We start from the raw sequence: 25,400 nt of genomic DNA on the forward strand, positions 1-25,400 counted from the left end.
ATTACTTGGTTTATTAGAAGATTACAGTCATCTTTCAAAACTGATTCATTCCTTATCAAATTTGGTGTTTTTGTTTTCTGTGAACTTTTGATACCACAAGGGCATTATTTATTCATGTTAGGTGTATTCCAAAATGTGCTGATTTTACAATGGCATGTTTACCAGCCAAGATAGGTCAATTCAGATGTTTTAATTTGAATAGGAAAATGGGTTTTCTCACAGCTAAGACAAAAGTTTCACACTGTGGTTCCTCCCAAAAGAATATTAGACCTGCATAAGGTTTCATAAGGTCATTTCCTCGGCATCCCAACAGTCTGTTTCATGCACATAGTTACAGGGCATTTTGAACATAACAGGAAATCATACTTTTGGCTCTTCAGATGTCTTGCTATTTGATGACAGTATACTGACTTAAATTGTAGGTTGAACTGAGTTTTGAGGGAAGGGAGAAATTGGGAGCTCACAATAAGAAAGACATCTCTGAGGCTCAGAGCACAGGTAATTGAACCTATAAATTTTTGAGTCAGGTGCAAATCTAATCTACTTTGGCCCCATCAAAAAGCAGTTATCATCTAATGGGTTGATGCTATGTAATATTAGGAGTAGAGCTGTTGATTTCAGTCCAGTTCCAATTGGACATTTCACCCAAGAGGCCCAGAATAGAGCTAGATAGGAAAACTGAATTCCTCTCCTATGCTCAAAGTGGATTCCCTGGAACAGGACTGAGGTACACTGCCTCTTAAGCTTAGGGTCCAGCATGGCTTTCATTGTTCAGGAAAAAGCAGAGGAGTTGAGATTTTTGCATTATATATCTGATGCCCTTTAGTAAATGCACCATGAGGGAAAAATTAAGAAGGCATTTTTGGATACCTCTGACTTTTGTCAAATAGAAAAAAAAATTAAAGAAGGAAAGCAGTATATTGTATCTTTACTGCACTGCTATAACTCTGGCACCAGTGTGGGGAAAGAGAGACTGGTTGCAGACAATATTTACTGAAGAGTTTACTATCAGATATTCCATTTTTAGATGTTACTGAATGTTTTAAACATTTCTTTGCTATACTTTTCTTCTTTTAGCCAAAATGTTGCCCTTCTTTGTATTGACTACTGACATTTCATTGAACACTTTCTGTGTTTTACACTGCTGCTGTTAACATCCTGCCATTCCTGGATTGTCTCAGAGAAAGAAGAGCTCCAAGGCACACAATCTGATTTAATCCAGTCTATTTCTGGCCAATACTAATCTGAGCAAGGAACTGGAATTCTGTTTTGCAATATTCCCAGTCACTCAATCCCTTCCTGTCTAAATTTCCAGCTTAACATATCTCTTCTACTCCATAGGATTATTGGGTAGATACTTGGTTTTGGAATAACTCTAAAATATAAAATGCCATAGATAATACTTCTTATGGCCTATTTGAGACAATATTATACCCTGTTTTCCAACAGATATAAATCAAATGAAGATTATGTTTATGTTAGAGGACGAGGACGGGGAAAGTACATTTGTGAAGAATGTGGGATTCGCTGCAAGAAGCCGAGCATGCTGAAAAAACATATCCGCACTCACACCGATGTTCGGCCTTATGTATGCAAGCTGTGTAACTTTGCCTTCAAGACAAAAGGTAGGTGGCTGTCGTTACTTGAAAAAAATCACCTCAGTTTACCTAGTCAATCAATGATATTTATTTAGCATTTACTATATGCAAAACACTGACCTAAGCACTTGGGAGTATGCAATACAATAGTTAGTAGACACGATCCCAGCTAATGAGGATCTTACAGTCTAGAGGGGGAGACAGGCATTAAAATAAGTTACAGGTTGGGGAAAACAGAAGAATGTTTAAGTTAGTTATGAGCAGGGAACATGTCTGCTATTCCTGTTATATTGTACCCTCTCAAGCACTTAGTACAGTGCTCTGCTCATAGTAAGTTCTCAGTGAATACAGTTGATTGATGTAGCCATTGTGATTGTGGGGCTGGGGGTGGGGTGAGTATCAGAGTGTCTCAGGGTAATAATAATAATAATATTGGTATTTGTTAAGCGCTTACTCTGTGCCAAGCACTATTCTAAGCGCTGGGGTCGATACAAGGTAATCAGGTTGTCCCATGTGGGGCTCACAGTCTTCATCCACATTTTACAGATGAGGTAACTGAGGCACAGAGAAGTTAAGCGACTTGCCCAAGATCACACAGCAGACAGCTGGCAGAGTCAGGATTAGAACCCACGACCTGTGACTCCCAAGCCCGGGCTCTTTCCACTAAGCCACACTGCTTCCCTAAATGCACCCAGATGCATAGGGGGCTGGGTACAGGGAGGAGGGCAAATAAGATAGGGAAATAAGGGGTTGGTCTGCAGATCCTGCAGATCACCCCTTCAAATGCAGTTTCTAGTCAACAGGTGGTGGATTTGTTTATGAATGGGCGACTCTACAAAATGTATGTTCTTCATTGCCTGACTGATCAAAGGATGTACGTGAGACATGGAGACTTCTTGGATAACTTAAGAGCTGTAGGCTTCTCTCCAACCCAGCTGTCTGCAAAGGAAGTGGCATAAGAATTGCCTGGCAAATACTACTTCATGTTAAAAATGTTATGTGGTGCAGGTTATAATTGCAGCCTATTGAAATACCACAGGGCAGACAACACATTCAGGGGCAGCATAGAAGCCAAGCCTCAGCTGAAAAGAAAGCATGTGCTCATGGCCTTTACAATGGGTCAGTTTCAAGTTTATAAATAATGTAAAGATCCACAGACTCCCAGGTGGGCCACTCCATCCACAGTTGCATTAATTATGCATAGCGATCTGATAGCTTGTGTTCACATGTATTTATCGGCACAGAGAAAATCTTCCATTTGTTACCCTGAGGCTAGAGTTAATGATATTCACCGAAATTAGGATTTGCCTTCAAACCCCAAACACACTTTAAAAATCTCTAAAGATGTCTGGGTTTACTGAAAACACATTTATGCCAGAAGGTTATTGGACCCTCTCTCTCTCTGGTGTTTCAGTCCCAAGATGGTTCCTAAAATCCAGTGTCCTGAACAGGCAGAGACAAGTGATTTAGAGAGTGGCCGGACCCTAGATTCTTCTATGCATTAGGAGTCATCTTTTCATTAGCTGTAATGGTTCTTACCATTCACCCCCAACATTTCCAGGGGCTTGATTTTAAATTTCACTTCCAGCATGCATTGTTTCAATCCCCTTCGAGAAATTCAGGATCAGATAAAACATCCATTTTTGGAGGAACAAGTGTGTACGCTCTGGTGGAGACAGCAGTCAGGATTCCAAGTTGCTCTTCCTTACTGTTCCATTAAAGCATGGAGGCCTAAAATACCTTTCCTCTTATTGTGTCCTGCCCTGTTCCTGTAAAATGAGGTTGATCAGGAGCCCTGTACTTACCCTGTATAAAAGGACATGGAAAGGAGGGCTTTTTAAACCCTGTGGGCATTTGCAGGATTAAGTGGGGTGGGAAGAAGAGGATCACATTCCATGGTTTCTCTGTGTTAGCCGGGTGCCTCTGCTCATCCGTGTTGGTGAGCAGAGGTATTTGGGGCTGAGGAGGCCGGTAGTGATCCTTAATGTTTACGCATCCTTTACTTCCTTGCTGGTCATGAGACCACTTCAGTTTCACCCCATTCTTGGAATCCTCTGGTCCCACGATCGGATCCTGAGGCTTTTGTTTTTCACCAGAACGTGAAGTGTCCTAGCATATGTGGGCCCCTTGGAGAGACTCAACTTTAGTATGAACTACTTAAAATATGAACTGCTCTGGCCTAGAACTCCCTCCTGCTTCATATTAATTATTAATGATGGCATTTATTAAGCACTTACTATGTGCAAAGCACTGTTCTAAGTGCTGGGGAGGTTATAAGGTGATCAGGTTGTCCTGCATGGGGCTCAAAGTCTTAATCCCCATTTTACAGATGAGGTAACTGAGGCACAGAGAAGGTAAGTGACTTGCCCAGAGTTATACAGCTGACAAATGGCGGAGCTGGAATTTGAACCCATGACCTCTGACTCCCAAGCTCGTGCTCTTTCCACTGAGCCATGCTATTCTCCAAAAGGCTATCTCTTTCCCCATCTTCAAAGCGTTATTAAAAGCACATCTCCTCCAAGTAAGGGAAGCAGCGTGACCTAGTGGATAGAGCGTGGGCCTTGGAGTCAAAAGGACCTGAGTTCTAATTCTGGCTCCACTACTCATTCATTATTTATTGAGCACTTACTGTGTGCAGAGCACTGTACTAAGCACATCTGCTGTGTGACCTTGTGCAAGTCACTTAACCTCTCTCTACCTCATTTACCTTATCTGCAAAATGGGAACTAAGACTGTGACCCCATGTGAGACAGGGACTGTGTCCTGCCTTATTAGCCCGCACCTAACCCCAGTACTTAATACAGTGCCTGGCAAAGAGTAAACACTTCACTTGTATTGTTGTCTGTCTCCTCTGCTCTAGACTGCGAGCCCATTGTAGGCAGCAATTGTCTCTCTTTATTGCAAGCACTTAGTACAGTGCTCTGCACACAGTAAGCACTCAATAAATAGGATTGAATGAACGAATGAGTATTAAGAAGTTGCCTTTCCCGACTAAGCCCTCATTTCCTCTATTCCCTCTCCTTTCTGCGTCACCCTTGCACTTGGATTTGTACCCTTTATTTATCCCTTCCTCAGCCCCACAGCATTCATGAATACATCTGTAATTTATTGTAATGTTTGTCTTCCCCTCTAGACTGGATGCTCCTTGTGGGCAGGAAACATGTCTACCAGCTCTGTTATATTCTAATGTCCCAAGCACTTGGTAAAGTGTCCTTCACACAGTAAGGACCCAATAAATACAATTGATTGATTGAATTGGAAGATGTAAACAGGCAAGCCTGAGTCTTTCTTTTGAGAGTTCTGGCTTCCAGTAGAGAAAACGAGGGAATCCAATTCACTCCAGAACTCTCAATCTAGAATAGATCCAAGCCCCCAGATCTGATCCAAACCAGTCTACCAGATCTAGGGTTGGCTATGGCACTGAGTCAGAGTGGAGAAGATTCCAGGCCTGCCCTTTTAGAGCCGGGAAAGATAAGCAGTATTGACCCGTGTAGTCTCTGAGTGAATTCTTCTCACTGTTGGCATCCAGGAAATGGACAGATTACTGGTAACACATTATCTCATGTTTGTGCCTTTGTGCAGGAAATCTGACAAAACATATGAAGTCCAAAGCACATATGAAAAAATGCCTAGAGCTGGGAGTATCCATGACATCAGTGGATGATACCGAAGCTGAAGATGCAGGTATTTCACAGTGAATTAATTTAGCTTGACTGCCTTTGCAGTATGCAAATGAATCATCCACACTTTGGCTCTGGGGTTAAGGTGGTAAGATAAGTTTAGCATTTTTTAGGGGAAAAAAAAGCTTTTTACTTTTCACTTAAGCAAGCACTAAATTTAGAAAACAAATTTGACGCATTGACTAACTTGAGACCCAGCTGAGATGGCATGTGCAGTAAAGATGTGACTGGAAAAAAAGGATCTTACTATGAAAATGTCTCTTCTAAGCACCTTGCTTGAAACCTGTTGGCTCTTGATAGCGAGAATGGTGTTTGCCTCCCGTATGAAGAGCCATGAGGCTATTGAAAATATTTTATTGTGTTGGCTAAGAGGAGATCAACAAGCCCGACGTAATTCCAGGGCAGCAGCAGTTCCTTATCCCCACTCTCTCATTGACTTACAGGAGTTATGATGGCTCTCTTGCCATCCCGTGTCCGGAAAAAAAAAAACCCCAAACTCTGTCCAGACAGTCCCTGGTCACCCATGCCTGCATTGTGGGCTTCTCCATTCTGCCAGGGAGAGCAAAACAGACTCTCTCTGCTGCATAAGGAAACTTCTGTCACAGAACAAGTAGATAGAGCAAGCCGTTCAACTGCTTGGTACCTTTAGTGGTCTCCCGGAGCGTTGCAATGAGTAATCTTATGACTGAGCTCCGTGCAAATCGAGACAAATCTGTTGGTGACATCAGTTGAAATCTGTTTTCCCCGGTCTCTAGACCATAAAACACCGCGTGGTCCATGCCTGGCCTCCACTAACTATCTTCTATTGTTTCAGAAAACATTGACGATTTGCACAAGGAAAGAGAGAAGAATAGCATGTCAGGATTATCAACTGATCATCAATTCTCTGATGCCGAGGAATCGGATGGTGAGGATGGAGATGACAATGATGATGATGATGACGACGAAGATGATTTTGATGACCAGGGAGATTTGACACCAAAAACAAGATCAAGAAGCACTAGCCCGCAGCCTCCCAGATTTTCTTCTTTGCCCGTGAACGTGGGGGCAGTGCCCCATGGAGTTTCCCCTGACAGTTCCATGGGACATTCTTCCCTGATTAGTTACTTAGTCACTTTACCTAGTATTCAGGTTACACAGCTGATGACACCTGGCGACTCCTGTGAAGTGTCACAGATGACAGAGTATCAGAGGTTTTTCCATAGCAAAAGTACCGACTCGGAGCCAGACAAAGACCGGTTAGACATACCCACATGTATGGATGAGGAGTCCATGCTTTCCTCAGAGCCCAGCTCGTCTCCTAGAGACTTCTCACCCTTGAGCCAGCAGTCTTCACCGGGATATGACTCTTCACCCTGTCGCGATAATTCACCAAAGAGGTATCTAATGCCCAAGGGGGATTTATCACCCAGGCGGCACTTGTCCCCAAGAAGGGATATTTCACCCATGAGACATCTTTCACCCAGGAAAGAAGCCGCATTGAGGAGAGATTTTTCATCCAGGGATGGTTCGCCCAGGCGCCATCTGTCACCGAGGAGGCCGATGTCTCCAGGGAAAGATATGGCTGCCAGAAGAGATCTCTCTCCCAGAAGAGAGAGAAGATTCATGACCACCATAAGAGCACCGTCACCCAGAAGGGCTACATCCCATCACCCAGCATTGTCCATGGGGCCGTACTTGCAATCTGAGCCAGTTTTATTGGGGCCTGCAGTAAGTATTCAAATTTTTTTTTTCATTTTTAAAAAAGGTTATTTTAACCTAGTACCTCTTGAAGATTTTTCCTAATACCTTGAAACCGTTGCCTATTAGGTACACTACCATAAACTTTAACTAGCAAAAAAGAAAATGGAGATCTGAAAACCACCCAAAACAAGAGGGGAGAATACTGGACATTTATAGGGAATTTCAGTTAGTAAGAAGGACTTATGCCTCAGTCAAATGCCTTAACTTCCATATCATGATTCAAAAATCAACTCAACACCTTCCCCTCAAAAAACAGGTTTTTGAAACCAAGGAAAAGTGTATTTCTGGGAGCTGTGTGGCCTCCAGTGGCTCTTTTGAGCTTCCTTTCCATTCCTGCCCTTCTCCACTGATGCTGAAAAACATTTTGGGCATTATTCAAACCATCTTTAATAAGTGCTGTGTATGTGTATTGGTGGGAGGTGTCCATCCGCCTTTCAGGTTTGGAAATGACACCACTGATGGTGACATTTGTATTGGTGTTTGTGATTGTAGCTGGTGAAACATATCTGACCTACAATTTCTTCCATACTGGAAGCAGGCAAAAATTGCCACTTGCTGCACTGCAGCATTTATTCTGCCTGCAGCCTTTTTTATTTTATCCCTCTTTATGTCATAGTGTTTTGGAGCTATGTTTTAAGAGCATCGTCCTGGTTCTGAGTGCAGCAGGGCATGCTGGTCTGGCTCCTGTGCTGTCTCCCAAGTGTCCTTGGCTAGACTACATCATTTGCAGTTGGGCTACCTCATGTCTGTAAAACATTTCTTCTGACTTCCCTGGTTACAGTTTCATCACTTTAGCTCACCATTCAACAGCTCTCGTTGTCCATTCTCCTTTCTTGTCCATTGTAGACCCTGCTATCTCTCCACCTCTCAAAGCTTTGTTCTGTAATGTTAAAAGCACTTTGTTGAGGCAGTACTATTTCTCTCCTATTCATAGTGGGTTTTTTTCCTATTTGCATTTTTTTCTGAATGCTATCCTCTGTGGCTTCTTGAGAAGTCTTTTGGAACCACGTGGGCCTTAGCAAAGCAGGTTAGGCAAGCAGTAACATTGCTCCAGTCTGGCTCACTGCTGCCCTGAGATTAGATTGATTCTTCCTCCACCTCCATTTTCATCAGCCACAAAATTCTTCCCTCTCTGTGGCGAGAATTAGTGTGAGCTCGAACAATTAGTCATCTCTAAACTTCAGAATTGAGCCCCTTCTGCACACTCCCAGACATCCACATAATCTCTCCAGGATGTGCAGTTTTGCAGCCCAAAATACCTAACAACCAGCCTTCATTTCTCTTTAGCAAATGAAGTTAGGAAACAAAGCAGATAAATTGTCCATAATTCGATAGTTGTGGCATCTTGAAATCCCAGAGTGGGAACATGGGGGTCTCTCTCTGCTGTTAGCACTGTTGCAGTACGAATAGGTAGTGACAAGTCTCCTGAACTGCTCCGAAGCCAGTTTTTCAGATTGTATTGTTTTCACTGGTACAGGTACAGTACTGAAGGTTTAATGATGCTGAGACGTGCTTAGCATGCCATAGATGCCATCCTGGCTCATGTTAAACTACTTACCCTGCACCGTGAGCCGTGAGTGTTTTTGAAATGTCAGACCAGCTTTGATAGCGTACAATTTTGAAAATATGCCTTCAGTGCTAGGGCATGGCTATTCCACAAATAAGCAGCAATCCACAGTAACCTTGGGTAAGGCAACAGAAAGGAAAGATCAAAAGGGCTCATCTAATTTGGAGGAATCCAAGCTCAGAAAGAACATTGTGAGAAGTAAGATAGTTTTTTATTTTACAATATTTGCCTCAAGATGTTTGGCAGTACCTGTCTTCCATGTGATTTATGGAAAATGTAGAGGTCTTGGAAACTGCTGAAAATTAAATAAAATTGATAGAACATAAGGCTAATAATAAGGCTAACATGTAGAAACCCTCCTGATAAACTTTATTGGAAATGCAAAGGTTGACATCATGCCCCATAATAATAATGCTGATGTTACTAATACCGATATGAATACCTTGTTGCTGTTTCGTTTCAAAGAGCTCACAGTGTACTAGGCACGGAAGAGAACATAGGCACTCCCCAGTCCCTGCTGTCTTAGGAACCTCACAGACAATGCTAGCATTTGTTTCTGGTGAGTGGAGGAAAGCATTAAAATGACCATTCTTAGCAAGTTCCTACAGGCTGTGGAAGAATGGTCTGTACACTTGCAGCAGTGATAACTACACAGCTTGTGAGGGACCCATTTTATGTTGTCAGACAGCACCAGGATCCTGGCTTTGGGATGATGAATGGCTATCGGAGGGCCAGGATATGTGAACACTTTAGGAATGCAGAATCTTTGCTGCAGTACCTTAAATCACTTTGGTGTTCTGCCTGGAAACAGTGACATCCAAAGGGGGAATAAAGGTGAAAATTACCCAAGACAGTATCCTGGAGCTTTATAATGTGCTTTGTGTAAACATGACCACTCTGCAGTTACTGATTTTTTTAATCTGAAAGTTAATTGCCAATATTGGAAAGGAAAAAAGTGTTGACAGGGGTTGGGGCAGGAGGGAGGCAGGCAGTATGTGCGTGTTTTTGTGTGTGTGTGTGTGTGTGTGTAACTATATCTCCCTGGAATAGAAACAAATCATTTGACATTGATTTTACTATATTTTAAAGTCATCATTTTAAATAGAAGAACATTAATAGCTGGTATCAAAAGTGTAAACTTTTTAATAAACTTGTACTTTTGTGAATTCTTAGAAATGTATAATGTGAAAATTTCTGGATAATCTTGTTCCCCTTTTTTTTGGCAAAAGTGAACAGTAAGTTGGGATAATATAAGGTTTGCCTTTTTTTGTAATTAATGCTTTTGGACTAAATTTCTAACCTCTGACTGAAGGTGAATTATTCTGGAAAGTTTGAGAAAACTACAGGGAACCAGTTTGATTTAGTCATGCTTTTAAGAAAATCTTTCCATTTGAACAGTTTAAGATTTTGCTCATGACTTAATTTGTTCGTAATTTTCCCAACAGAGCACTGTATGTGCAAGCATAAGGAAATTGAGGCACTTATCTGGCCAAAAAAAAAATATAGAGGAAAAATTGGAGAGGGCTGGTGTCACGGGAAGGGCAAGGGGTGTTTGCCTGAATGATGAGAAATTGCTGTCTACATTGAATAATTTCTAAGCGTTACATAATTCCCTACTTCCCTTGGCCTGGGTAGACGAAGCCTTATTTGACTTAGAAACTTTAAACTATTGCCATGTATTGTCCTTTCTGAACTTGGAAGAGGAACATTTGATGACAACTGTAAATGACCCAAATGCCCCCCGTCCATTCACCAAATAGAACTTGTCTGTGTAATAGTTACAGTGTTTCCACGACTATGATGTTTTTCAAACATAAAGTGTGTTTGATAGTTATGTAGTTTGGCTAGAGTTGGGATCCCAGCTTCTTGGCAGGAAAGCCCTGCCATGGTCAGGAATAAGAGGAGACACCCTGACCCAATTTCCAGTGCTTGTCATTTCTGTGACTTATGTTGCATTAGGTCAGAGTTATTTGGCCAGTTCTGTGCTAATCAGAGGGTGGGAGTGAACCAAAATCTTCTGAAGTAGAGAGTGGCCCCTGTGTTTCTTTAGGATAAATAAGACTTCTAAATTTCATGTTGAAACATCTTCTTCCTGCAAGATATCGTACAAATATTAAATGGTAGCATCTCACATCAATTAGAAGAATTTCAGATACTTGGGCAGGAGTGGTATCCCCTTTGATATCCACTCAACAATCTATTGGTAGAATGGCTGTGTTATAATTGTTGTTATCATTATTATTATTGTGTTTGTTAATCAATTACTCTGTGTCTGTTTTGAGCATTGTACTCTATACTCTGTTTTAGGCACTGGGGTAAATACAAGTTAATTAGGTCAGACATAGTCCCTGCCCCACATGGGGCTCACAGTCTAAGTAGGAAGGAGAAAGGTATTGAATCCCCATTTTACAGATGAGGAAACTGAGGCACAGAGAAGTAAATAACTTACCCAAGGTCATACAGTAAGTCATGGGTTGAGGTGGACTATCCTTTTTTGGTTTTGTGCAGCAGCATTCAAGTAGCTCCAATGTTAGAGAAGCAGTGTGGTCTAGTGGGAAGAGCACGGGCTTGGGAGTCAGAGGACCTGGGTTCTAATCCTGGCTCTGCTTGTTGCCTGCTTTGTGGCCTTGGGCAAGTTGCTTCACTTCTCCGTGCCGCTATACCTGTGCTCCCCTTCTACTTAGACTGAGCCACGTTCATTCCTACATTGTCATATTTATTGAGCACTTACTGTGTGCAGAGCACTGTACTAAGCCCTTGGGAAGTACAATTCAGCAGCGTGGCTCAGTGGAAAGTGCCCGGGCTTGGGGGTCAGAGGTCATGGGTTCTAATCCCAGTTCCGTCACTTGTCAGCTGTGGGACTTTGGGCAAGTCACTTAACTTCTCTGGGCCTCAGTTGCCTCATTGGTAAAATGGGGATTAAGACTGTGAGCCCCAGGTGGGACAAACTGATCACCTTGTATCCCCCCCAGCGCTTAGAACAGTGCTTTGCACATAGTAAGCGCTTAACAAATACCATTATTATTATTATTATTATACAGCAGGCAACTGGCAGAGCAGGGTTTAGAACCCAGGTCCTCCGACTCCCAGGCCACTAGATCATGCTCCTCAAATATATTTTTATTGGTATTTATAGTTACATAAGTAAGTGAATGGGCCTATTCCACAATGCATTTGTACATATAATCTCTATAATTACTCCCCAGGCAGAATGAAAACTAATTTGACCATAAAATAAATCCATATGCAGTTTTCATCATGTGTCATTCAGCCTCTGACTAGAAAGGAAAATCCAGAAGTAGAGATAAGAAATAAAAATGGTTCTGCCTTATCAATTACATAAGTAGACAGAGGTTTTTGAATAACTGGCTGATTCCAGCCCCTAATAGAGACAGGGTCTACCTGCTAGCAACCCAGGACCAAAATACCACAGTATATGTTAGCTATAACTACAAGTTTTATAACGTTTTTTGAGCCCTAGTGTTTGCTGTTTGGTCCTGGTTTTGTGCTGCTCCAGCATTATTAGCCAAAATAGAAACAATTGGGGAGATAAATGGGGTTAAAAATGAATTTAAAAAATACAGATAAAACACTTAAAGGGTGGCCAACTGGTCAGAAAATTATTCAAAGAAGGGATAGGAGAAAATGGCTTATTGAGGTAAAATGTCCTATTTCAGTTCATAGCAACTACTAACTCTGTTTCTGTTACTGAGTGATCAGTTGTTGTGATCACTGAAGACCTGAATGTGAATCTTTCAAACAGAGCTTGAATAAAATCTCATATGGAATTTGAACATACCTTTAAAAAAAATCTTCATTTTCATTTTTCTTAAATTCAAATGTATAAACCAAATCAGAACAGTAAGACCCTAGGAAATAATAATAATAATGTTGGCATTTATTAAGCACTTACTATGTGCAAAGCACTGTTCTAAGCACTGGGGAGGTTACAAGGTGGTCAGGTTGTCCCCCGGGGGGTTCACAGTCTTAATCCCCATTTTACAGATGAGGTAACTGAGGCACAGAGAAGTTAAGTGACTTTCCCAAAGTCACACAGCTGACAACTGGTGGAGCTGGGATTTGAACCCCTGACCTCTGACTCCCAAGCCCATGCTCTTTCCACTGAGCCACGCTGCCTCATTCCTATCTTAATGAGAAAATGTGAGTTACTTGGAATATATTTTGAATAAACAGCCCAACCAACCCCTTTAAGATCGATCATTCCACTCTAACCTTTCTTTTCAGACCAAGGGAACAAATTCTTTTCAGATTCCTTCCTTACTTTTTAATTTTGTAATATTCATAATTAAGCTTCCTACCTGCTCTTGGGGGCCCTTACCATATATTCATGGTTTTCTTTGTTGTTTCTTTCCCTTAGCTCAGCTCCTCTGTAGCTATCTAGTCTGACACCGGATGCGGTGACAGTGATTGGGAGTCAGTAGCTAAGGAAACAATCTGGCACACTAACACTGACAAAATAAAAAAAAAAAAGCTATATTTTCACTGGCAGACTGAGTCTGGAAAGGCCAGTGGCTTAGAGGATTTCGAAAGCAGACCCAAGGGAGTGGAGATGTAGCCCCTTCAGTTCCAACAGGCTAGTTGTGTGAGGAGGACTCTTTCCCTAAATCCTTGGTTGATTTTCTGTATCTGGAGAAACCGCATTCAGCACTCAGGCAGCCTCATGCAGAATTTAAACTTTTTATTCTTTTACCAACAAAATCTCTACCTCAGTCCTTCTTTAGTTTTAAGAGATCCTCTTGATTATAGGTTTGGTAAGCTCATGTCACTCTGCCCACACTTCCGGTGAAGGGATTTATATCCAACATGAGTAAACTACTGTGCAGTGTGAGAACCGGGCGTGGCATTAGGTAGCCTAGGTAATGAATCATTAACTGTTCCAAAATCAGTCACCCTTTATAGGTTCAAGGGGTGAAAAGTGCTTTAAGAATAGCAATTTCCCTGAACTGTAGAAATTAAAGGTCCATTCAAGACCACAGATCACCTAGCCTAGCGCCATAGACTAATACAGGTATTAGTTGCTTCCTACAAAACAGACTGATTCGGGCTTTGATTTGACTGCTCAAATATTCGGGGTTCCAAAATTCTTACAGATACTAACGTCAAAACCCAGGTGATAATTGTTGTAGCTTTTAGGTGGCAGCTATTGCATTAGATAGTCATGTCACATTTAACTAGGAATTAAATATATAGGCACCAAGTCAATTGGTTAATTAGACAAGTGTATTTACTGAGTACTTACCGTATGCAGAGTACTATACTAAGCACTTGGGGACAGTATGATACAACAGAGTTGGTAGACACGTCAGTAGTCACAGGTATTTCTTGAGGGGCCATAGGGTGCAGATCATTACACTGGGCACATTTTCAAAGGCAGAAATGGAATTTGAGCTCCTTGATTCTCCTCAGTGGGCCCAGAGCCTCTGTGGTCCAGTTCGAACATTTATAATCACCAAAAAATACTACCCAATCTAAAACAAACCAAAAAAATCCCCAACTACAGTAACTGCAATTAAGGGAGAGAAAAATATACAAAGGAAAGACAGTCTCACCAATGGCTGCCATTTCCAGATTCAAGTCAGGTATTATTATGGTTTTTATTACATTTTTTAGGACTTCCATTGCCCAAAGCACTGGACAATGGGGAAAGGTACAAGGATATTACTTGAGATTTAGTCCCTAGCCCACAGCAGTTCGTAATCCAAAAATCATTATTGGATTGTGTGTTGGGTTCATTTTGTTTTCCACAGAAAGTTGTTCTCACCACAGCTGACATTGATATAGCTTTCTGTGGTCCCGTAGTGTTAAACTTCTTGAAGAAGCTAGGAATCAAGTCCAAGGACTCATGGTTCTAAAAGAGGCCAGTGGCAGTTTCTATCAGATGCACTTGTGGCACATTGGCTTCAACAAGATGGGGAAACATTTTCTGTAAACTAACACTGCTCCAGCTTTGCCTGTTCTGTGGAGAACTTCAGGGTTTTGGTTTCAGCGTCACATCTGTAGAAAATGAAAAATATAAAATCAAATCTGCTGAGCATCCAGAGAGGCAATACTCTTTCTTAGGAGGTTTAACTTACATAAATCCTAGCTGGTTTGATAGAGCTAGGATAGTAGAAGAAAAAATTAAGTGGGATTTTAAACAGGCAAACCCAACTGTGGTTTCCTGTCCTCCAACCTAAAAAGAAGCATCCTTGGAACTAGGGGCCTTTCAAGTGACCCAGCATACTGTTGCTTAAAAACAAACAAAAATAACCTCATCTCTGAGGCTGAGACTTTGTGGGAGACTGGGACAGATTCCTGAGAAATTCCTTTGGCTTTGTGAAAACGAAAAAGAAATCACTAAGAACAATAGATAGATTGAGAATGTCACTAGGAGAGTTTCATATAAGAACCCTTAGCTCCTAGGTATATTTGTATATTCAATTGTACATTGAATTTATTTATTCAGTTACATCATCCTGAAATGCTCGTGCTTTTCTAGCTGATCTATCCTTGCCCTTCCCCCTGTGCCTCCATTAGACAGTAGGTCCCATGAGGGCGGGGACTTTTTCTTTTGCTTCTGGGGTACTTTCCCTTGTGCTCAGTGCTCTTGACATAAGTAGGTGCTCAGAAACGCCTACCGTTCGATTAGATTCAATCTGGGAATGCTCAGTGCACTGGGAATGCTCAGATGAAGCAGTGAAGATTTTGCAGTTGATTGACATCCCTTTTGTTTCCTTTTGCAGGGCTTACGAAGGGGACTGCCACAGGTTCCGTTCTTCGGTCTTTACGGGGAAAAAGAAGGGGCCCTTGAGCATGCCAGCCCTGGCCCCTTTCCCGAGGGCCCGACTGACTACATCTTCAGTCATCTTCCACTCCACTCCCAGCAGCAAGTTCGGGCTCCCATCCCCATGATGCCCGTTGGGGGCATCCAAATGGTCCACTCGATACCCGCCTCCATACCTGGTTTCCATCCTCCCCCCACGATGCCTCTGCCCGTGGAGGGCTCTGAAGAGAAGCGAAGAGCTCTGGCGGAGAGCATCTCAAAGGAGCCCTACGCTATTTTAAAGCCCCACGACAGACTCACTTCTAATGCTTTGCACTCACCCGCTCCCTCCAGCACCCCCTCCATGCCCTTGCTATTACTGAAGCAGAGCACTTCCGAAGACAGCTCGTACGCGACCGAGAGGGAGCAGGAGGAAAACATTCAGACTTGCACAAAAGCCATCGCCTCACTCCGGATTGCCACAGAAGAGGCCGCTCTGCTTGGAGCAGATCAGCCATCCCGGGGGTTGGAGCCTCATCAGAAACCTTCAGAAAGTGCACATTTTGGCATTCGGCACTTTAGTGGGCCTGAGGCAGGCCACCAAACCTGCACCTCAGCCACCCATCCTGACTTGCACGACGGTGAAAAGGACACTTTTGGCTCACCCCAGACTGCATTAGCTCATTCCACGTTTTACAGCAAGAGTTGTGTGGATGTCCAACAGTTAGGCTTTCACTGCAGACAAGAATCGCCCTCAAGCACACAGGAAGGACTCGATCCCTCGTCAGAAAAGAGTAAACTACATTGATCCGAGATGCATGGAGACTTTTGCCCATACATTTACCCATGTTTTTTCTAGAGATAGAAGTAATCAAGTTTCTAGCATGCCTGTCCTAAGTTACAGTAGTTTGCTATTATGTCTACTTTTGTTATATCAAAAGAATTAGATAAAATTACAAGTCATCGTGAGCCTGACCAAAATGAAATTTGAAATTATCCTCCCGGGTCTGGTACTTTTAAATTGTACAGATGTTTGTGCCTTTTCTTTACTTTGCTTATATTCTTATAAGCATTTTTTAGCAGTAATTTGTACATATTTTAGAATTTGTGTATCTGCTTTGTAATAAATGTAATTTCTTTCCTTTTTTGGACACTTGGATCTAAATGATGTAAAGCAAAACAGCATCAATATATATGTGAGGTTGCACTAAAACATATTTTTATAAGATTAAAACTGAACAGCTTTTATGTACAGCTCTGATTCTGTAATACTAATATTTATTTACTTTGTTTCATAAATTGTACATTTTTCTTAATGTTGTGGATTGCTTTTCTATGTGAAGCATGGGATTTACTGTTGCGTAATTAGAACAAAAATGTATATTGTAAACAAGATATTTAAACTAGAGTATCTTATCTTATTCTGCACTTATGCATTAGTTACAAAAAAAAGATAAAGGATGTATCAGTCAGTTCATAACTCTTGTCATTTTTTTGGGTCTCTTGTTTGCTGGATTGACTATAACTTAAGTGCTGACGTGATTTTAAACCGATAGTACCGTAAAGCATTAAAGTAAAACAATGTGCTATTGTGAGTTTTTTCAAAGCTTTATAAATCAACTATAAATATATTAAAAGTATTTGGTCTTATGTGAAACGTGGATCTATATACGCATCTAAAAATTATGGGAAACATTCCGCCCCATGTAAATATGTACAAGTGCATCACTGGTACAGTTTTATGTAACGCTCAGTTGGACACTGGGTTGCCACATACCGATACTGGAGTGTCTAGAAGAATTAAAGTGACAAAGCACATCTGACTGTATAGAACCTGGTTTTCGGCCGGCCCCGGTGGCTTGCCAGACAGTGCTGGGCACTGTGCTTGGGGAAGACCTGGGTGTGGGGGTTTCCCTGGGACTCGCTGCAGCAGGTGGCGAAGTTTCTCAGGTGACATGTTGTGTGGGGGTTGGGGGGGTGGGGGAGTGGGGTGACTGGGGAGGGACGAAGAGGGCGAGGGACATCCGCTCATTGCCTCTACTGCCGGCAGGTCCCAGCGGGAATAATAGGGTGGCACCAGCGTTAGGGGAGTGGCTGCCCTTTGGCCAGGGTCAGAGGATTACATCCCGGCCAGCAAAGGGATACACGATTAGCTGTGGCCTGGAGGTGGACAGAGAGGATGTCCTGAGGATGCCGTTCAGAATGGTTTCCTCACAGTAGGAAGCAAAGGCAGGGATGTCTGGAAGAATGGAAGAAGTGTGTGGGGGGGAGGGTACAATCACACACACACACACACACACTCTGGGTTATCTTTGTGCTATTTAGTGGATTATAATTCTGTGAAACCAAGTTTGTATATTGAATTACATTACATTAAGGAGTGTTCTTTAAAAAGAAATAAATAATCAATTACATGCATACCTTGCCTAGCTCTCATGTGTTTTCCTTCTTTTTATTTTCCAAACTGAGTTGAGGAAGCACCTGGAGCGCTGCCGCTTGCCGTCTGTACTTTTGACGTCCAACTGCAAGACTCCGCCACTTAGGGGGTTGTCGGGCGTAGGCGTTGGTGTGTGGGTGTGTGCGTGGGCGCACATTCAGCGGGGGAAAACGGGGCTCACCTTTTGGCCGGCAGCTGGGGTTGATTTTACAGTCAAGGAGATTAACCGTATATCCCACTGTCCTCCCCAGTCTTCTGGGTGCTGGTGGTGGTGGTGGTGATGGTGGTGGCGACATTGAGGGCCGTGGGAGTTCATTTTGCCAGTCAAGGAACTGAGGCACCAGAGCGGTTAAGTGACTCTCCCAAGGTCACACAACAGACAAGTGCTGGAATCAGAATTAGAACTCAGGTCCTCTGACTCTCACATAGATCATATAAAAGTAGACCTTTGAAGACAATATTAATCATATTTACTGAACGCTTACTGTGTTAACACTGTACTAACCACTTGGAAGAGTGCAACATAAGTTGGCAGACACAATCCCAATGCATTTATCACCTGCAGGGCCTGATATGGCCTTCAAATCCACCTTTCAACTCCTGATCTTCAAGTCGTTGCTGCTCTAGTTCCTGTACAGATTGCAGTACACCAGACTAGCCTGGTTGATAGTTTCTGGTTACTGTCTCCTAACAGTCAACTGTTGGACCATAGTGTATGAAAGAGTGTTTCCTTGAGACTTTTGAACATCTGTCTTTTCGGCTGGAATGTGTGTTCTTTTTACGTATCCCACGCAGCAGACCTGGATTTCCTGAGCACTGGTACTAACTCCACTCCGGGTTTCATCATTAATAATAATAATAATGTTGGCATTTATGAAGCACTTACTATGTGCAAAGCACTGTTCTAAGTGCTGGGGAGGTTACCAGGTGATCAGGTTGTCCCACGGGGGGGCTCACAGTCTTCATCCCCATTTTACAGATGAGGTAACTGAGGCACAGAGAAGTTAAGTGACTTGCCCTAAGTCACACAGCTGACAATTGGCAGAGCCAGGATTTGAACCCCTGACTCCAAAGCACGTGCTCTTTCCACTGAGCCACACTGCTTCTCTTGTGACCTTGTTTTTTTTATGGTTTTTGTTAAGCACTTACTATGTGTCACTCTAAAGTACTGGGGTAGATTCAAGAAAATCAGATTGAACACAGTCCCTTACCCCCATGGTCCTCACGGTCTCAGTGGGCGGGAGAAGAGGTATTGAATCCCCATTTCACAGATGAGGAAATAGGCATGGAGAAGTGAAGTGACTTGCTCAAGGTCACACAGTAGGCTAGTGGTGGAAGTGGGATTAGAATTCAGGTCCTCTGACTGACAGACCCCCTGCTCTTTTCTGCTAGTTCATACTGCTACCTTGTTAGGCCACACTGCTTTCTTGTCTTGCTCAATAAAATGAAAATTGCTTATCTGTCCCTTTTGAGACAGGGGTGCAGTATTATTATTGCCCCATCTTACAAAGGAGGAATCAAAAACCCAAAAGACCCAAAAACCATTTCAAATATGAGATATGTGTTTGTTTCAAAGACTCTGTTTGAGGTGATTCTACCTACTGCTCCTTGCAGGAATGTTCCTAGATTTTTTTACAATCTGATTAGAGAAGCAGCGTGGCTCAGTGGAAAAGAGCACGGGCTTTGGAGTCAGAGGTCATGGGTTCAAATCCTAGCTCTGCCACTTGTCAGCTGGGTGACTTGGGGCAAGTCACTTCACTTCTCTCCCTCATCTGTAAAATGGGGATGAAGACTGTGAGCCCCCCGTGGGACAACCTGATCACCTTGTAACCTCCCCAGCACTTAGAACAGTGCTTTGCACATAGTAAGCGCTTAATAAATGCCATTATTATGGGAGGGAATAATAAAGAATACATTTTTGTCAACAGGAGCCAGATTAGCCTTGGGAACAGTGTAATAATACTAATGATGGTATTTGTTAAGCACTAACTATGTGCCAAGCACTGTTCTAAGAACTATGGTAGGTACAACGTAAGCAGGTTGTCCCACGTGGGGCTTACAGTTTTAGTCCCCATTTTACAGATGAGAGAAGTGAGGCACAGAGAAGTCAAGTGATTTGCCTTATGTCACACAGCAAAGTGGGACAACCTGATCACCTTGTAGCCTCCCCAGCGCTTAGAACAGTGCTTTGCACATAGTGCTTAATAAATGCCATCATTATTATTATTAAGTGGTGGAGGCAGGATTAGAACCCACGACCTCTGACTCCCAAGCCCGGGATCTTTCCACTAAGCCATGCTACTTCTCTACCAAGCACTTAGTACAGTGCTTTTCACACAGTAAGTGCTCAATAAATATGATTGAATGAATGAATACTGGGGTAGGCTCCCTGGTAGAGTGTACTCTGCTAGGGAAGTACAGGTTTTATGTATGAGCTTTGTCCTTCATCCTCAGAGTCCTGCACAGATATCCTTGAAGTTGCACAGTCTCCCCTCAGGGTTGCACCAAAAAAACTTGCTTTCCATAATCGCATTTTTAGTAGAAAACTATTTCAGAATGCTTCCACCACCATTTGCACAAATACACTGCCCAGGTCCTGCCTGTGTGCCTGCTTCAGGGACTCTGCGGGGGAGCAGGGGAGTTATGTTGGGGTGGGGGGGCCATGTGGGGCTGGTATTAGCATGACTTCCTGATTGGCTATGCATCTCAGGTTTTTCCAATCCACCCCCCCCCCCCCCCCCGCCCCCTATTCCTTCATCTTCCTACACTGCTGCTACCTAAAAGGCCTCAGGGTAGTTTCCAGTTCAGAGCTTAAGCCTGTAACCTGGAGGGGGAGGAAGGAGAGGACTGCCCAGCATTCTGTACTTCCCACTCAGCTGAAAGACATATGCCTCCTCCTCCTCCTCCTCCTGGACTGAGCAACTGCACATCCCTTGGTTGAGCCAGTATGGAGAATCCCTACTGTTCTTTCAGGTAGTAGAAAGAACCCAGCTTTGGGAATTAGGAGACTGAGGTTCTGATTCCAGCTTTGCAAATAGGACGATGTCTATTAGGGCTATCCCTGCCTCCAGTGGCAAAGGGTTTCTGAGTGAAGAACCACCTAGAGCATGATGCTTTGTTGTCTGTCTCCCCCTTCTAGACTGTGAGCCTGCTGTTGGGTAGGGACTGTCTATATGTTGCCAACTTATACTTCCCAAGCGCTTAGTACAGTGCTCTGCACACAGTAAGTGCTCAATAAATACGATTGAATGAATGAATGATGCGAGATGGCAGGCCCATCAGGAATCCCGTAAAACAGTTGCCTACTGTGGGTGGCCAAGATGATAATGGCTACCAAGGCAACAGCTTGCTAGATTACGACACCAGGGCCCATTGGCCTATTACTACAATCAGTCAATCAATGGATGATATTTACTGAGTTCTTACTGTTTGCAGAACACTGTACTAAGAACTGCAGAAAGTACAATTTAAACAGAGTTCTTAGAAACATTCCCTATCCATGAGGTTGCAGTCTGGAGAGGGAGACATGCATTAATACAAGTGAACAATTTGTAGATAGGTATGTAAGTGCTGCAGGGCTCTGGTCATGTCAGCTGGAACTGGGGCCTGTATGTAAAACATTTTCCATACACTTGGTATTTTCTGGCACCCTTGCCTGTTTGCTCACTTGTTGTATCCCATACCTCAGCAAGAACATGATTGGCCTGAATGAGAGAGTGCCAGAGGCCTTGCAAAATCCTCTAATATTAAGATCACTTTCTTGGCACAGGTTCTTGGTCCAAAACTGTCAGGATTGAGGCTCATCCATTGTTCTTAATGGGATCTCAGACCTTCTTAGCCACCTAAATATTGAAGTTATCACAGCATCCTAACACTTATGAGCTGTATTACTTCTCCTACCTGAAATTGAGTTAAGTGTCTGTCTCTTCTGCTACACTGTAACCTCCTTCAGAGCAGAGATCATGTCCTGTAGCCCTCTATTCTCTTCCAAGCACTTTGTACAGTGCTCTGCACACAGTTAGAGAAGCATCATGGTTGAGTGAAAAGAGCACAGGCCTGGGAGACAGAGGACATGGGTTCTAATTCTGGTTTTGCCACTTGTCTGCTACGTGACCTTGGGAAAATCACTTAACTTCTCTGTGCTCAGTTACATCATCTGTAAAATGAGGGTTTATACTGCGAGCCCTGTGTAGGACAGAAACTGTGACCAATCTGATTATCTTGTACCACCCCAGAACTTAGTACAGTGCCAGTGCCTGGAACATAGTAAGCTCTTAACAAATACCATTAAAATAAAATTTACTAAGTAGCTATTGATGATGATGATGATGACGAAGAAGGAGGACTAAACAGTAGTGGTAATAGGAATATTTATTAAGCACTCACTTGATGCTTAATAAATATTACTACTACTACGATGACGGCTGTGCACTGTAACAGGTGCTTGGGAAGTACAGAATAGAGAAGTGACATTTCCAGCCTCAAGAAGCTTAGACTCTAGGGGGAAAACAAATGTAAGAGTATTTCCAACTGGAGAATTCGTGAGTATTAAACAGGGTGTAAATGAGTTCTTAAGTGCTAACTATAGCTAAAGGATAATATGGTTCAGGGTATTTGGAAATCATTCAGGAAAAGCTTGTTGGACGAGGATGTTTTTCAGGAGGGATTTGAATATAGGGAGTGCTGTGGTCTGCCTGATGTGGAGAGGGAGAGAGTTCCAAGCCAGGAGAATGGCGTTAGTCAGTTGTATTTATTGAGTGCTCACTGTGTGGAGAACATTGTACTAAGGGCTTGGGAGAGTACAATGTAACAATATAACAGACACATTTCCTGCCTATGATGAGCTTACAGTCTGAAGGGAGAGGCAGATATTAATATACATAAATTAATTACATTCAGCTTAGTGACAGGAGATGGATATGGGAGTCAACCGTGAGGTACAGCTCTTGAAATAATAATAATAATGGCATTTATTAAATGCTTACTATGTGCAAAGCACTGTTCTAAGCACTGGGGAGGTTACAAGGTGATCAGGTTGTCCCACGGGGGGCCCACAGTCTTAATTCCCATTTTACAGATGAGGTAACTGAGGCCCAGAGAAGTTAAGTGACTTGCCCAAAGTCACACAGCTGACAATTGGCGGAGCCGGGATTTGAACCCATGAACTCTGACTCCAAAGCCCATGCTCTTTCCGCTGAGCCACACTGGCTCAGCCTGGTAACCAGGGTGCTACCAATCAGATTCATTAGGAGAGAATCACCTCTAAGCTGTAAGATCTTTGTGGGCAGGGAACATGACTACCAATTCTGTTATATTGTACTCTCCCAAACGCTTAGTACAGTGCTCTGCACACAGTAAGCATTCAATAAATATGATGGATTGATTACTGGTGTTTGACAACGCCTGGCAAATCAGTGCATTTAAAGGCAGTCTTATGTGATACTGTTGAAACACAGATCGTGATGTCCAGCAGGCGTGACCATATTATGAATTATCAAAATCAAGAATGTTAACTCATTTTAACCAGTATTAGCTGTTATGATCTTGATAGCAAAGATCATATCTACCAACTCTATTGCACTGTACTCTCTTAAGTGCTTAGTACAGTGTTCTCACACAGTAAATGCCAATGATTGAGAAATTAATTGGTCAGAGAAATTAATCATTTTTACTTGCTTTTGCCTTTGCCAGAAGATGTTCAGACATGGATTACCGTAAGAATGTTACTTTGACTTTTCCCTAACTTCTGCTCTTTGTCTAGGAGGGGATGGCAATGTCTGTGATGGGAGTGGATTGCTCTCAGTCTCACTGCCCAAGTTATAATCTCCGTAAACAGTAAATCTATCTGTCTAGTCTCTGTAATCCTCAATTTTGGTCCAACTTTGTGTCTTTGCCTCTGTGCTGTCTGCTACCTCTAATTCGTAGATTCTTGTTCATCAACATTCACCCACGAAATTATATTGTTTATATTTGGTTCATCTTCTAGAGTTCCAGATTGTTCATGCTGGACTGGATCTGTGACCTTCAGCAGTTGTGTATAATGCTGGTTACTGATTGTTACCTTGCTCCAGGCACAGCTGCAATGGTACTGCAGTTTGGTTTAGTGGAATGAGCATGGGCTTGGGAGTCAGAGGTCATGGGTTCTAATCCCAGCTCTGCCACTTGTCTGCGATGTGACTTTGGGCAAATCACTTAACTTCCATGTGCCTCATTTACCTCATCTGTGAAATGGGGATTAAAAGTGTGAGCCCCACGTGGGACAACCTGATAACCTTGTATCTACCCCAGTGCTTACAACAGTGCTTGGCACTTAGTAAATGCTTAACAAATACCATCATTATTATTATTATTTTTATTATTGTTATGGCCCCACCTTTGTGACAGTGCTGTAGAGCACTATACCGTATTGCTTGCACTGTACTCTCCCAAATTGTTAGTACAGTGCTCTGCCCATAGTAAGCACTCAATAAATACCATTGATTGATAGATGAGATTCTTCAAGCAAGATGCCCCTTCATCCTCATTACTCACCGAATCTTTCTACAGTTCTCTTTATTATTTATAGAGTTTATTAAGGACCTAACATTATAGTCTTGTAAGCACTTACTAATGAGTGCTTAATTAACACATCTTCCCAATCCACAAAAACCTCCATTATTTGCCCATTTCTTCATCAAGCAGAAACTCTTGACCATTGGTCACTCAACTTGCTCTCTTTCTCCTACTCATCCATTCTCCTCTACCATTACACCTCCACTCACACTCTTTCTTCCTATCAAGTTCACCAGTTTACTGTACCTCCTTCTCATCTCTCCAGCTGCTGACCTCTTGTGAGTCCTATCCCTTATCTGGGGTTCTCTTCCCCTTCACATCCAATAGACAATAGTCCTTCCCACCTTCAAGGCCCTTCTGAAATCACATTTCTTCCAGGAGGCCTTACCTGCTTATTTTCTAGTTCCATTTTAAATTATTCATGCTTAGTATAGTGCTCTGAACACAATAAGCGCTGAAATACCACTGATTGATTCCACTTCTACCTTTCCTTGTCACCTAAGACCTCACAAGTTAATAGCACTTATGCACATATCTTATGCCTGCTACTTCATTCCAAATTCTTGGATAGTAAACTCCTTGAAATCAGGGATCATGTTTCTACTGTATTTTCCCAAGTACTTTGTAGAAAATATGCACAGAGTAGGTGCTCAGTAAACACGATTGATTGAAAGCCCATTGTGGGCAGGGAATGTGTCTATTTATTGTTATATCATACTCTCCCAAGCACTTAGTACAGTGCTCTGCCAACAATAAGTGCTCAGTAAAAACAATTAACTGGGAAATTTGATGGGATTAAATTTACAACAAAGGATTTGCTGATTTGTAACCCATATTCAGTACAAACTAAAATGTTAATTGTCTAATCTATTACTGCCACGGAAACCTTCACTACAGCAAATATGTGATTGCGTGGCTTAGTGGTAAGAGCATGGGCTTGGGACTCAAAGGTCATGGGTTCTAATGTGACTCCCAAACTTGTCTGCTTTGTGCCCTTGGGCAAACCACTTAACTTCTTTGTGCCTCAGTTACCTCATCTGTAAAATGGGGACTAAAACTG

General features: G+C 42.6%; 1 protein-coding gene across 6 annotated transcripts in view; it reads left to right on the forward strand.

Annotated features, from left to right (window-relative positions):
- Nucleotides 1–17,169, forward strand: part of HIVEP2 (HIVEP zinc finger 2) — a 253,631-nt gene extending 236,462 nt beyond the window's left edge. For 5 of the 6 annotated variants that reach the window (XM_038741911.1, XM_038741903.1, XM_038741902.1 and 2 more), the window contains 4 exons: nucleotides 1,450–1,625; nucleotides 5,181–5,282; nucleotides 6,093–6,988; nucleotides 15,332–17,169. In XM_038741911.1, the coding sequence (XP_038597839.1) occupies nucleotides 1,450–1,625; nucleotides 5,181–5,282; nucleotides 6,093–6,988; nucleotides 15,332–16,159 (2,002 nt within the window). In that variant the 3' untranslated portion in view covers nucleotides 16,160–17,169. The remainder of the gene's footprint in view (nucleotides 1–1,449; nucleotides 1,626–5,180; nucleotides 5,283–6,092; nucleotides 6,989–15,331) is intronic. The other variant, XM_038741934.1, reaches the window with a different exon arrangement.
- Nucleotides 17,170–25,400: the final 8,231 nt, after the last annotated feature.

Source organism: Tachyglossus aculeatus, chromosome 2 (assembly GCF_015852505.1).
Source record: "Tachyglossus aculeatus isolate mTacAcu1 chromosome 2, mTacAcu1.pri, whole genome shotgun sequence".
Taxonomy (NCBI): Eukaryota; Metazoa; Chordata; class Mammalia; order Monotremata; family Tachyglossidae; genus Tachyglossus; species Tachyglossus aculeatus.